The sequence below is a fragment of the Macaca thibetana genome, chromosome 17 (genome assembly GCF_024542745.1).
Source record: "Macaca thibetana thibetana isolate TM-01 chromosome 17, ASM2454274v1, whole genome shotgun sequence".
In the NCBI taxonomy this organism is placed as follows: Eukaryota; Metazoa; Chordata; class Mammalia; order Primates; family Cercopithecidae; genus Macaca; species Macaca thibetana.
In genome coordinates, this window is record NC_065594.1 from 3823039 (window position 1) to 3837124 (window position 14086).

General features: G+C 42.2%; 1 protein-coding gene across 2 annotated transcripts in view; it reads right to left on the reverse strand.

The window, feature by feature from the left end:
• Window positions 1-13606, reverse strand: part of MIPEP (mitochondrial intermediate peptidase) — a 199469-nt gene extending 185863 nt beyond the window's left edge. For both annotated transcript variants that reach the window (XM_050767091.1, XM_050767090.1), the window contains exons 1-5: window positions 13289-13606; window positions 10198-10371; window positions 4691-4779; window positions 2220-2306; window positions 13-76 (exon numbers count right to left, since the gene is read on the reverse strand). In XM_050767091.1, the coding sequence (XP_050623048.1) occupies window positions 13-76; window positions 2220-2306; window positions 4691-4779; window positions 10198-10371; window positions 13289-13477 (603 nt within the window). In that variant the 5' untranslated portion in view covers window positions 13478-13606. The remainder of the gene's footprint in view (window positions 1-12; window positions 77-2219; window positions 2307-4690; window positions 4780-10197; window positions 10372-13288) is intronic.
• Window positions 13607-14086: the final 480 nt, after the last annotated feature.

A 14086-nucleotide genomic window follows, 5' to 3' on the forward strand; every position in this document is an offset into this window, starting at 1 on the left:
GAAAAGATGTACCTTTTCTTGGTCTAGATGGATTCCACTAATTTCAAAATCAAACAGAAACAGTTCAGCCACTCGCCTATAAATGAAATGATCCCCAGGTTATAACAGGTAATAAAAATTACTAACAAAAAATATTGTGGTTTTTTGTTAAATAAATCAGTCTTTTTGAGCCTCACTGCCAAAAGTTTCTTCAAAACACACACACACACACACACACACACACTCACACACACACTGTTTTAAACAAGGATCTTAATATCCTCAGAAGTCAGGCAAAACATCCATCTGACTGACGATTACGATTGGCTCGTCATGTAAGAGCTTATTCCTTTATTCAGAGAGTACAAACCTGTGAAAGCCACCATAATAATTACTTATTTATTTCAACTCGATCCAAATCCTAATAATTAAAAACATAAAACAGGTTTTATATTTGGACAATTTTTCAAAGGTCCTCTGCATGAGATTTTCAGTTTTTCTTCCAGCCAGTAGCAGCTATTTAGAATATTAAATCCTTTGATGCTGTGCTGGACGCTGACTTTCTTGGCTAATGAGAATTGTTTTCTTTCTTTTTACTCCTGCTTCGTGCTTGGAACCAATTTCAAGTGTAACACCTTTTTTTTTTTTTTTTTTGGTCAACGGTATTTAAAAAAAAAAAAAACCAACAACATTGAATGGAAATAATCAAATATTTGATCTACTCTTTTGGCTTTCCTTGAGTTTTCAAAATAGATATATTTACCTTCCTGATTATTACATCAAATATAGCTTGAATGGAAATTTATAGTGCACGTTTATCATATTACACAATACAGGTCTATTATGTGACAAAACTGTATTGCAGAAACATATGAAACATTTAAAATCACTAATCCTATCAAAGATAATGACTATTAAAATTCTTGTATTTCCTTTCAATCTAGTTTTAATGCTATATATATATAATATATTTAGAATAATTTAGAATTTAGAATAATTAAGGCCCAACTGTATACATTTATACTTGCTTTCTCTTGTAAAATTACATCACAAACATTGAACAGTTCTCTATGTCTTTAAACGTTCTTCAAAAAGTTGGCTTTTGATGCTTGTTTTGTATTGTCATAGAGAATGAAAATGTTTTTATTTTCCCACTCCCATGAACCACAATATAATAAAAATCTTTGTTACATTTTTTAATCCTTGTTTGTTTCCTTAGGATAAATTCCGAGAAATTAATCAAAAAGTATGCACATTGACATATATTACCAAATGCTCCTCCATAGAGACTTATCAACTTACACGTAACTAGAGGACCCATCATCCCAAACCAGAAGTGCTATTCTTATTCTGTTTCAACTTTGTCAGCCAGCAGCTTCATTCTACTTACTTAACGGTGGTGGGTCTCATGCCAGGTACAGAGCAAAGCACTTTATACAAATTATTTTCCTTACATCTCATATGATTCTTAGGAAGTACTTTCTATTTCCCTTTTACAAAGGAGAAAACTAGGGCTTAGCGAGCTCTGAAGCCAAAGTCCAACCCCGCAGTTCCATTCTGGAGATGCACTTCCACCCACTTCACACTTGTTGCCACTGTTACACCTGTGGCACACTGCTATCAATTTCAGGGCCATCTGTCGCTATTCCTTATTTTGTGAAATGAGAGTTTCACAAAGAGAATCTTCTGCCCATTTTTCTATAAGGGGGTTTTCTTTCATCTTTTTTTAAGGTAATTTGAAAGTTCTCTTAACATAGTTAATATATTAACCCTTTGTCATATAAGAACCATTTTTTCACATTCTTGTGTTCTGACTTTGAATGTGGAAGCGTTTTGCCATACCAAAGTTTGCAATGTTTATGTAATAAAAATCAATGAATCTTTCTGCGGTATGAGTTTGTATCATGCCAAGAAAGACCTTCCACATCCCAAGATTACCACTAGTTTTATAATTTCTTTTAAAAATATTTACATCTTTAATCAGTCTACTTTTTTTTTACCCCAAATGGTTATCCACTGGTCTAACATCATTTCCTGAAAACCAAGTCTGACCCTGTGTAAAGATTTGGGAGGAGACACCATTTGAGTGGAGTCCTAGAGAAAGTGCAGGAGTCATAAAGATACCTGGGGAGGAACATTCCAGACAGAAGAGGCTGCAAGTCCAGAGGCCCTGAGGGAGAGTCTCCCAACCTCACCTCTAGAGTCACAGTCACAACCAAGGCAAAGAAATGAGTGAGTACCTTGTTTCTGGATCAAGGGAATCCACAAGATTTTTATCAGCTAGTAATTTTTGCAAACTTTGATATAAATCCACATTTGTGTTCAACCTAGAAAAATTAGAAATGTAAAAAATTAGTTGACTTTCGAATACCTTATTTTTAACTTTACATGAAAAGAATGGTGTCAGATTGTACCATACACATGCCCAGAAGCTGAACAGCATAACCTACCAGGAACAGTGTAACCATCCTTCCTTCCCACTTTCCTTCCCTTTTCTCCTTCCCTTCTTTCTTTCTTTCCCTTATTTTGGAGACAGGGTCTCACTCTGTCACCCAGGCTGGAGTGCAGTGGCACAATCACAGCTCACTGCAGCCTCGATCTTCCGGGCTCAAGTGATCCTTCCACCTCAGCCTCCCAAGTAGTTGGGACTACAGGCACACACCACCACGCCCAGCTAATTTTTAAATTTAAAACCACCTCAGCCTCCCAAGTAGTTGGGACTACAGGCACACACCACCACGCCCAGCTAATTTTTAAATTTAAAACCGCTGTAAAGGAGAGCTCAGGACACAGGCCTCAGCGCCATGCAACTGGGATGCAAGACTGGCCCTGTAACCGCTCTGGGACCTTGGACACGTTATTTAGACCTGAGACTGCCGTGAGGATTAAATGAGATCACGTATGCAGCACACATTTCCTGTGTGAATGAACCATGGCCACTGTTGAGCAGTTGTGCCATTCAGAGAGCAAAGGGCCCAAGGCTGGGCAGTGGTTCCAACCCACCCCACAGTACCACTGGCAGGAACCCAGTCCTCTTCCCTAAATGCAAATGCCATGGCCCTCTCAGAGCTGAGTAGTGAGCTGGGTCTAGACACAACCCGCACCCTGCTGGGTAGATCTTCCAGGAGGGATAAGGTTGTAAGAACCACTCACCAGTCCCTACTCACAGAGTCAGCGATACTCCTGTTCCTCAGCTGGTTCACAAAAACACACTGAAGATTTATATGAATCGAAGGGTTTCTGTTACCATTCTCATGGGCCTTCCCAAACACCAGTGAAATGGAGGTAGTCATTACTCATCAAAAAACACTCACCAAGAAGGGCCAGACTCCCACACGTGGATCCCAGAAGTCACGGAGAGAGTGAGTGCCAAGGCCTACCTCCTCCTAACCTGCTCACCCGTGGAGCCATTCCATGGCAAAGGGACAGCAGTTCAGAGGCTGCCCGCACTGCCCCCACTGCAGAGGTTTAAGGAAATCGTCCCATTATGTTTTACGTTGGAAGACCCTGAGATAAAGCCCATACTTCCGTCTGTATTTGTCCTCCCACAAAATGAAGAGAGATTGTCCATGAGACCGGCCTGTGTCTAATTCGGCAGGAAACAGTGTGCAGAGTGCCTGGAGCAGGCAGCCCACTGCTGACGACTTGCCAGAGGCCTTTCCCCGAGAGGCAAAGCTTTCTCCCAGGGAGTCCCCGCTTTCAGCCCCGTCAGCGTGCCCAGCGCCTGCACTCTGCAGGGCCCAGTTCTACCCCATTCCGCGAGCTGGTTTTCAGCGGCTGTGGGAAAAGTCACACACGATCGTGCCAAAGTGAACAAATGCTGCCCGACCTGGGGAAAAACAGCTGCTGCACATCCTGAAGTGCTGGGTCTTCCAAGGGAGCCTCGTCTAACAACTTCTGGTATATGAAATTGTCTTCTCGTGTTACTCCCTTTCCCCTGTTGTAAATCCACGCTGGCGAGCCCAGGGCTCTCCCTAGCTCTGTACACTGCCTGGCATGGTGCCATGCAGCTAAGTGTGCTGGAATACAGCACCGTCCACCAATAAGTTATTTTAACAAGCACTATGGAGCTCTCATGAGTGGCTTAAAAACATTTACATTTACCTCAAAATCACTTTAAAATAATTCACTCCATCACAGCCTCAGCCAGAGCCTGCGCCAGCCCTCCCACAGACTTTTACGGCCTCCCTAGACTCCCCTAATTCCAACTGACAGGGGCCACAGGGACACTGTTTATACAGCATTTTGGCTTCTCGCCCTGTGGCCCACAGCCACTGATGCAACAGCAATTTAATCAAGCCAGAATCTAGTAAGTTCAACTTGCCACTAGGATACTAAAAGCCCTTGTTTAAGGTAAGTGATAATGGTGATGACAAGAATCCTGGGTGTCTACGATCTTAGATTATCAAGTGACACCTTTACATTGATCTCATTTAACCCTCACAAGGACCCTGAGGCAGGGTTAACTTTACACCCCATTTACAGACAAGGAAATGACGGAAAGAACAGACAACCAGCCCCGAGGCCCAGTGCCCGCCTGTGAGGTGAGCCAACGGCCTGTCCTGAGCCCTCCCTCTGGCCACCCCGTCACTCACACCTCCCACCCCGCTGGGCGGGGGACAAGCACTACGGACTGGACAAAACTGCACAAGTCCATGAAACCGGATCACCCAGGACGAGGCACAGAAGGGGGCGGGAGAACAGCACATACTTCTCTACCACGGTGCCAATGCTTCTACAAGCTTCTTCCGCGGCTTCTCTGAATGCTGGCTCAGGGTGAGCGATTTTCACAAAATCAGCCTAATAAACGGGAAAGACAAAACCAAAAGGGAATTTGATGAGAAGCTTTCTTCCAGGATCTGAGGGTGAAAACGAAAACCGGGTTTTAAGATGTGCCATTGGCTTGGCCGATGCATTTCCATTACTGACTTTTTCCTAAGCGAGAAAAGCAAAGCAGCTTCTTTCGGAACATTTAATTGTTATTCCTTGAAACCAAGTTTGTTTCAAAAAAAAAAAACTTTTATTAACTTTATTTCAGAAAAGTTTTTCTCTTTCAAATATAAACACCAAGCAAATTCTTCCTTTTTTTTTTTTTTTGAGACAGAGTCGCCCAGGCTGGAGTGCAATGGCACAATCTCAACTCACTGCAAGCTCCGCCTCTCGGGTTCACGCCATTCTTCTGCCTCAGCCTCCCATGTAGCTGTGACTACAGGTGCCCACCACCACGCCCTCTAGTTCTTTATTTCAAAAGAGCAGGCACTGGTTTCAAATATTCTACAACTTTCTGGCTAAAATTATTTGCAGTATGGTTCTCACATGTTAACTTATCCCCAGAAAACAACTCTTCCAGGCTTTTTTTAACTAACACATACAGTAGTTTCAAAACCCACTTAACTACATTCTAGTCTTTGATTTAACTACATTGTAGTCTTTGTGCAGAAAACAAAGGCAGTCTCTTTACAGTCCTTTTAATAAAATAGGAGTTCATAGTTTCCACGAAATACTGTATACAACTACTACTGCTGCTACTGAAGTCATTAGAAATTAAAATGAGTGAAAATTCTTTTTTAAAAACATAAAATGATGTAAAAGTAAATTTTCGTTTTCATGTCAAAAAGCAGATAAACTACGAAACACTACATATTTTCTTCATTTGCCAAGAAAATGTGTAACTATAACATGAAATAAAATCACCACAAGATAAAATTTCCTAATTTTATTATCAAATAGTTTTTAATGCCAAAACATTTAAGTCCATAGTTTGATATATTTGTTGTAACAACTGGTAACGATAAAATAACATTAGTACCAAAGTAGCTGAAAAATGAGTTACATAAATTTACAACATTTTTTTTACAAATTACTAATCTACACGTTGTGAATTTATAATCAATATTAAAATTCAAAACACTAGCATACATATTAAAAATGGGATTTGTAATAGTGACGAGGAAAACAGTTCTGTTACATAAAACTGTATTAAAGAGGCCGGGCGCGGTGGCTCAAGCCTGTAATCCCAGCACTTTGGGAGGCCGAGATGGGCGGATCACGACGTCAGGAGATCGAGAGACGATCCCGGCTAACACGGTGAAACCCCATCTCTACTAAAAAATACAAAAAAAAAAATAGCCAGGCGAGGTGGCGGGCGCCTGTAGTCCCAGCTACTCGGGAGGCTGAGGCAGGAGAATGGCGTAAACCCAGGAGGCAGAGCTTGCAGTGAGCTGAGATCCGGCCACTGCACTCCAGCCTGGGTGACAGAGCAAGACTCCGTCTCAAAAAAAAAAAAAAAAAAAAAAAAAAACTGTATTAAAGAAAGAAAACAAAATAAAATGACTACTTGGTGAAAAACAGTTTATAAAACGATTGTCTTATAACAGTACTAATCTTACTGGCAGGTAATATCTTAAAAATCGAAAAGAGAGAAAGGTTCTTTTTAATTCAGATAATTACATATATAAATCACATCTTTTTTTTTTTTAAGTTTTCAGAATGAGATATTATTATACATAAATATTAAAAATGTGAGGCCAGGCGTGGTGGCTCAAGCCTGTAATCCCAGCACTTTGGGAGGCCGAGACGGGCGGATCATGAGGTCAGGAGATCGAGACCAGCCTGGATAACCCAGTGAAACCCCATCTCTACTAAAAAATACAAAAAAAAAATTAGCCGGGCGAGGTGGCGGGCGCCTGTAGTCCCAGCTACGTGGGAGGCTGAGGCAGGAGAATGGCGTGAACCTGGGAGGCGGAGCTTGCAGTGAGCTGAGATCCGGCCACTGCACTCCAGCCTGGGCGACAGAGCGAGACTCCGTCTCAAAAAAAATAAATAAATAAATAAAATAAAAAAAAATAAAAATGTGAAAATAAGATACAGGGCAGAGAAGTTAAAATCTTTTAGTGAAGACCAAAAGCGAAAATGTAAAAAAAAATCCTAGAATACTGATTAAGATGAAGACCAAGACAAAAAATACACAGTGAATTCTGGGATTTCTGACAGCCACGCCAATGGTCACCCCTCAGTATCACTGGGCAATGGTTAGCTCCTCCCACAGATACCCGAATCCACAGATGCTCAAGTCTCTGATATAAAGTGGTGTAGTACTTGCATATAACTGATACACAGTACATCCCATACGTCAAATCATCTCTAGATTACTTGTAATACCTAATGAATGTAAATAATATGTAAATAGCTGTTACACTGTATTGTTTTATGGAACAGTGACAAGAAAAAAAAGTCTGTACATGTTCAGTATGAATGCAAATTTTTTTTTCCCAAATATTTTTGATCCAAGGTAGGTTGACTCCACAGATCCCCCAATCTGGAGGATTGACTATATAGTGAAATTCACTGACACAGATTTTCATTTTCTGATTTCAGTGACACAATTAGGTGAACAGGGTATGAAACCTTCTTTTGAGCAGTGCGTTTCCACACAGCTCCCCCAACATTCAAAGACACATTTTCTATGCACATACTGGAGGCACAGAACAAAAACCCAGTACAAACAGAACTACCCAGAGCCTGCAACTTCACTCCAGAGAAAAACGCTTTACAATAATATACTTTATCAGTTTCCTTAAGAAAGGGAAGCTTGTGGTGAACATATCTGAAAGGTGTTAATGCTCAAGTCAAGTGTGTGGGTGGAAGGAAATTTTCCAAAAAAGGAAAAAATAAAGATGGGGATGAGTTATGCTGAGTCAAAGAAGTCAGTCAAAAGGAATACAGGATTCCACTTAGGTGACATTCTAGAAAAGTCCAAACTATAGGGATAGAGAACAGATTAGTGGTTGCCAGAGGTTAGTGGGGAGGGGTGGGTGTGACTATAAAGGGAGACTTCTGGGGGTTGATGGAACAGCTTTGTATCCTGAGCGTGGTGAGGGTTGCACAAATTTATACAGGCTAAAATTCACAGAATTGTACCATCCTCCAAAAGAAGTCAATTTTACTGTATAATAATTTTTAAAACAAGTACATTTTTTTTTTTAAATGGAGAGGCTATAACAAACTTTGCAAGCTTTCCAGGTAAGGGTTCATGAGACCCGAGCAGCCAGCCAGCCCTGAAACAGTTGGAACAGGAGGAAGAAGAGCTTGACAGATATCCTGCCTGGTCTGGCAGCCCAGCTGCACCACACTCTGGCCAGGCGACAGCAGGCACATCCCTTCATCACCCAATGCCTTTCTTCCCTCTTGTGAAAATGGAGCTATGCTGAGGTTACTTCAGCTCATCCAGAGAAAGCTTCTTCAGCTAACTGAGCTGTAGAAAGGGCCTCCAGCCTAGTCAAATCTAAAACAAGTTAATGCCAGAATATAAACTCCATGAAGTAAGAGATTGTGCTGTTTCATTCCTGCACGTATACCTCGTGCCCAGACAGTGTCTGGCACACAGTAGGTGCTCAACATTGACTGAATGTGAGGGAAAAACCTATGTAGTTCAGTACCATGTAGACAGGATCATAAATGATCACTATTTAAATTGTGTGTGCTGCTTTCCTTGACAAGAGTCACCAAGAGTCGGCTCCTTCAGGCTGACAGAAAATCCCGCTTCCTGGAAATGAGTATATGGAAAAGATATCTGCACTTCCATGTTTGTTGCAGCTCTGTTCACAACATCCAAGATTTGGAAGCAACCCAAGTGTCCATGAACAGACGACTGGACAAAGAAAATGTGGTACTCACACAATATGGAGTGCTATTCAGCCATAAAAAAGAATGATATTATGTCATTTGCAACAACATGGATGGTCATTATGTTAAGTGAAATAAGTCAGGCACAGAAAGACAAACATCACATGTTCTCACTCATTTGTGGGACGTAAAAATAGATACAATTGACTCATGGAAATAGAGTAGAAGGAGGGTTACCAGAGGCTGGGGAGGGTAGCAGGGTGGTGTGTGTGGGGGGGGGGGGGGGTGGAAATGGTTAATGGGTACAAAAAAACAGGAAGAATGAGTAAGACCTGCTATTTGATAGCACAACAGGGTGACTACACGCAATAATAATTGTAGATTTTAAAATAACTAAAAGAATATAATTGGACTGTTTGTAACACAAAGGATAAATGCTTGAGGGGACGGAGACCCCGTTTTCCCGGATGTGATCACTGAGCACTGCATGTCCCTATCAAAACATCTCATGCACCTCATGAATATATACATGAGGTATATTAAAATTAAACATGAAAAATGAAAAAAGAAAAAGAAAATTTTGCTATCTCAGCAATGGATTTCCTAGTTGGTGAAGAGATCTAGGTATACACTTCTATTTCAACTTTAAAATGTTAAAAAAATAAAAAAAGGCTTTACAATCATTTTGATGTTAAAACTTGTTTTTTAATTTAAAAAAAGCATTCCTGAAAAGGTTTATTAAAACTGGTTCTCACACCTCTTATGAAAAAGAAGTGGCTCACACTTATAATCCCAGCACTTTGGGAGGCTGAGGCAGTAGGTTCACTTGAGGCTAGGAGTTCAAGACCAGCCCGGGGAACACAGGGAGACCCTGTCTCTATTACAGCAAAAAAAAGAAAAAGAGGAATTTTGTTGTAAACGTACACATAAAGTGTTCTTAGAATTTGGGGAGAAGCGTTCAAAAATGAAGAACCTCTGTCAAATGAATATATATGTAAATATATATTAGTAATCATTCATTATATTACATGTATATTTTATTAAATATTATATTAAAGTACAAGTTCTAAATATCACCTTTTCTGATAACATTTTCCCCATTCCTAATGACATATTTCATCATAAAAAATCATACCTGGCCGGGCGCGGTGGCTCAAGCCTGTAATCCCAGCACTTTGGGAGGCCGAGACGGGCGGATCACGAGGTCGGGAGATCGAGACCATCCTGGTTAACACGGTGAAACCCCGTCTCTACTAAAAAATACAAAAAACTAGCCTGGCAAGGTGGCGGGCGCCTGTAGTCCCAGCTACTCGGGAGGCTGAGGCAGGAGAATGGCGTAAACCCGGGAGGCGGAGCTTGCAGTGAGCTGAGATCCGGCCACTGCACTCCAGCCTGGGTGACAGAGCGAGACTCCGTCTCAAAAAAAAAAAAAAAAAAAAAAAAAAAAAATCATACCTAACGGATCTCAAACAGTTTCAGCCATTTTTAACTTTATAATCTAATATTAAGAGTAAACAACAAAGGATAAACTTCGCTTAAATTTTAGCAGGGTTGAAAGAGAAGTAGCTTCAAGTCTAAGGCAAAGCATCTTACCAAGTCGGCCACTCTGCACAAGGAATCCGAGAGCTCATCAAAGATCAGCACGGTCTGGGGCCCAGGTGGGGTGGAACACGCACGGTCCACAAGCAATTCTGTCTTTCTTAAGGCTTTTTCTTGTGCAATATGAAATCCTTCTGGGGCACTGAGCTCAGGAACTCCAAAAAGACCCTTAGAACCAAAGAATACGTCTGATTTATAACCAAAATTCAAAACTGTGCTTTTTTGATATTTACTAAAATTACTTTTATCACAAAGGAAATCTTGGCTTTCATTGGGGTATCATGTTATACCTGTGATCACGGATACTACTATCATACTCCCCATATCACTCCACATAAATTACACTAAAAATGTTCCCAGAACATAATTTTTCTTCAATTTTTAACTATTTTCTGGAAAAAAAAAATGATATGGGTTCAAAATCCAGCTCTGTCACTTCTACAGAACCTAAGAGTGGCTGCAAGAATTAAATGAGATAATATATGTAAATATATATGTGTGTGTGTATTTGTGTGTGTATATATATATAGCAGTGTTTAGCACATAGCATTTGATAGCTAGATGTCAGCCATAATTATTATTAGTTTATAACCCTGGTCATGTTATTTCTCCTCCTAGGCCTCATATTTTTTCATCATGTACAATGGGAATGACAATACATATCTTACAGCAGGGATACACATACTAAGGATATGTAAAGTACTAAAAGCAATATCTGACAGAGTAAGATCTCAGTACACAGTACCAATTATTCTACAACTATCAAAGAGAGAGGATGAGTTGACCACGAAGCAATAGATATTTTAGAAAAATTTAATGAACATATTAAAATCATAGGCTGAAACTGGGAGCAAATTTTATACGTTCCAAAGACATTTCAATATCTTGATAAAAATAAAAATCACTGATCTAATGGCAATGACCATTCTCTTGTTACCTATTCAATCACACTTGTTAGCATACTCAGGAAGGCAGGGAAAAAAGCATTTAATATGCACCTACCGCATACCATGAAGTGCGCCTGCTACTTTACACAGGTTCTCATTTCAATCACACAATCCTACAGAACAGAGTATCATTCTTTTATAGATTAGGACACATGCTTTAAGAGGTTAGAGAAGGCGGGCGGATCACGAGTTTAGGAGATCGAGATCATCCTGGCTAACGCGGTGAAACCCTGTCTCTACCAAAAATACAAAAACATTAGCTGGGCGGGCGGCGTGCACCCGTACTCCCACCTGCTGGGGAGGCTGGGACAGCAGAATGGTGTGAACCCGGGAGGCGGAGCTTGCAGTGAGCCAAGATCGCGGCACTGCACTCCAGCCTGGGTGACAGAGCAAGGCTCCGTCTCAAAAAAAAAAAAAAAAAAAAAAAAAAAGAGGTTAGAAAAAACTTCTTTGAGGTCACAAATTAATATTGGCAAAGCCAGAACTCGAACCCGCTCTGTACATCTCTAAAGCCCACACTTTTCCATACTTCTCTATTACAGTTACAATCTCAATTACAATCTGTTTGAAAGTCTTCTCTCCTGAAAAGGTGAGCTTCCAGACCCAAGAGCGCTGCCCTTCATTTCTTTAACCAGCTATCCAACAGAACGTCTAACATATGGGGGGAACTCAATGAAGGAAACAAATGACCGCAGCAGAGGCTGGGCTTTGTTAATTAACTTGGCAGGTGTTTAGCACACACACTTTCAGAAATAGCAGCAGGTAAACCTTCAGGCCTGATAAGGCCTACTGTTTCTACAACAAGGGATGGATGAAGTTAAGCTATTAATCTCTCTTCAAAATATATTACAAGTTAAAAAAATAAAAGAGAGTCAGTGGGGGACAAAGGAGAATCAGGACTAAAAACAAATGTCATCTTTATATTGATTTAATTTGATTCAAGCGCAGACTAATTCCACTTCCCAGTACAACCTGCCCTATTGCCGCGTTGCCCTCGGGAATTCTAACTCTCGGATTACCAGTGACCTTCGTAATGCTAAAAAACTGAATAAACCTTTTTTTCCAAGGCAAAAACCAATTCACAAATTTGAAAATCTGCTATCGGTGCTGAGTATCAAGATACAAAAGGGAAAAATAAAAGCTAAAATTAGATACATCTCATCTACCCAAAATCAGGCTTCCCCTCACGTCTTTCTCCTCAGCGCCCACAAGCAGTTCTCACACCAACTATGTTAATACCAACACTGCATACTCTTAAGGAAGGTGGTGTGGCAAATTTCACACAAAATAATTTTAAAACAGACAAAGCTGATAATGGAGATAAAACCAGAATCATACACCTTAGCTCAGTGCAATACCCTAGACTCCTCTTTATAAGGCAATACACTACAATGAAATTTTTAAAAGCAAAAATAAAAGTAATCCTTAACCTAAAACGGACAAAATATACAAACTCCAAGTAGAACAGGCATCAGGTAAGTCCCTTCCAACCTTGCCTCCTTCTCACCTTCCACTACACAATGCACTCTAGTGACTTCCTGGGGTAAGAAATCCAAGTGACCAATTCCATGGCACTATGGCAAGTCAGACTCCTCGCAACAGGGTTTTGTGTTTTAAAACAAGAAAGCCCAAAGCTTTCAAATAAATTAATAGGCGAAGGAATTTCATGTATCAATGAAATTACCATTACTCGACTACAGGCAGCCGTGTCCCTGCAAAAAGACCATGCGATACCGCCTGTGAAGGCACAGGGATAGGCCTCCTAAGGCAGGACTGTAGCGCTGGAACTAAAGGGCTTTAGCGGGTGTGCGGGTGCATGTATGCAGAGGGCGGGTCCTGGCAGGCCGAATTCACCGCCACCATCAGGACGAACTATTCAGATTCACGTGGAGCAAGTGGCTCATGCAGAGGCAGTTCCCGGACCCGACACTCTGGGGAGGAGACCACTAAACCCGGCCCCTCAAAGCAGAGGTGACCTTGCCCTTATCGAGAGGGCACACAAGACGCCACTGTACGAGGTGGGTTCGCTGCCCGCCTCCTCCCAGGCCCAAACAATCTGGCCCTGAGTGTCGCTGGCCGCGCGGAGCAGAGGTCGGCTTAGCTCGCGGACTGAGGGGAGCTCCTCCTGCGCCGCTCACCCGGCGCTCGCCGAACAGGTCCAAGCGGCTGCCCTGGGGCTTGACATTGAAGGCGGCGCCCACGGGAGACCAGCTGGTGCTGACCCTTCGGGCCCGGATCCCGGCTTGAAGGCTTCCCTGGCCCGCCCACCGGGGCGGCAGAGCTGCTGCTCTGGCTCCGAAGCCGCCCAGCCTTCCGACGCACAGCATTCTATCCTCGGAGCACTCCCTTCCTCCCACGCGAGACCCCTGCCCTGGTGCTTTCGCCGGGAGCGCGGCTCCGCGTTTCCAAGGCAGCGGCCCACGCCGCCCCACGTGACGGCTCCGCTTCCGGGTCTGGGCGTGGCCTCAGGACGTGGGCACGTTGACGTCCAGAGAGCAAGAGCGTCGCTGCCCTGCCTTCTCAGCCGCCGTCGCGGTTTACCGCCCCCTGTGTCCAGAGTGAGGAAAGGCTAGGGTTGCGCTTCCCTCCCAAGTGACTAGGGGGCTGGGCGCGGGCAAAATCATGATATATTCGAATTCCGGTGGACATTAGATATTTTTTGAGAGATGGTAGGTACTTGAGTAAACAAGAAATGCCCGCCATAGGCCTGAAGGAGAAGTTTCCCTTTTAACCAACTCTCTTGGTAAATTCATCCTGCACTTCTCTGTTTGGTGTCTCTGTCCAGGAACTTTTTACTCTTGCATAGCTCATTTAAAAACTTTAGATGGCAAACAGTGAAAGCAGTCTAATGGGATTTTCCCTGCAGGGTTTCAGAGTTGTCTGGGACCCGTGATCCCTTTTTTCCTCCCGCTTTCTCTCCTTTGGGATGGACTGTC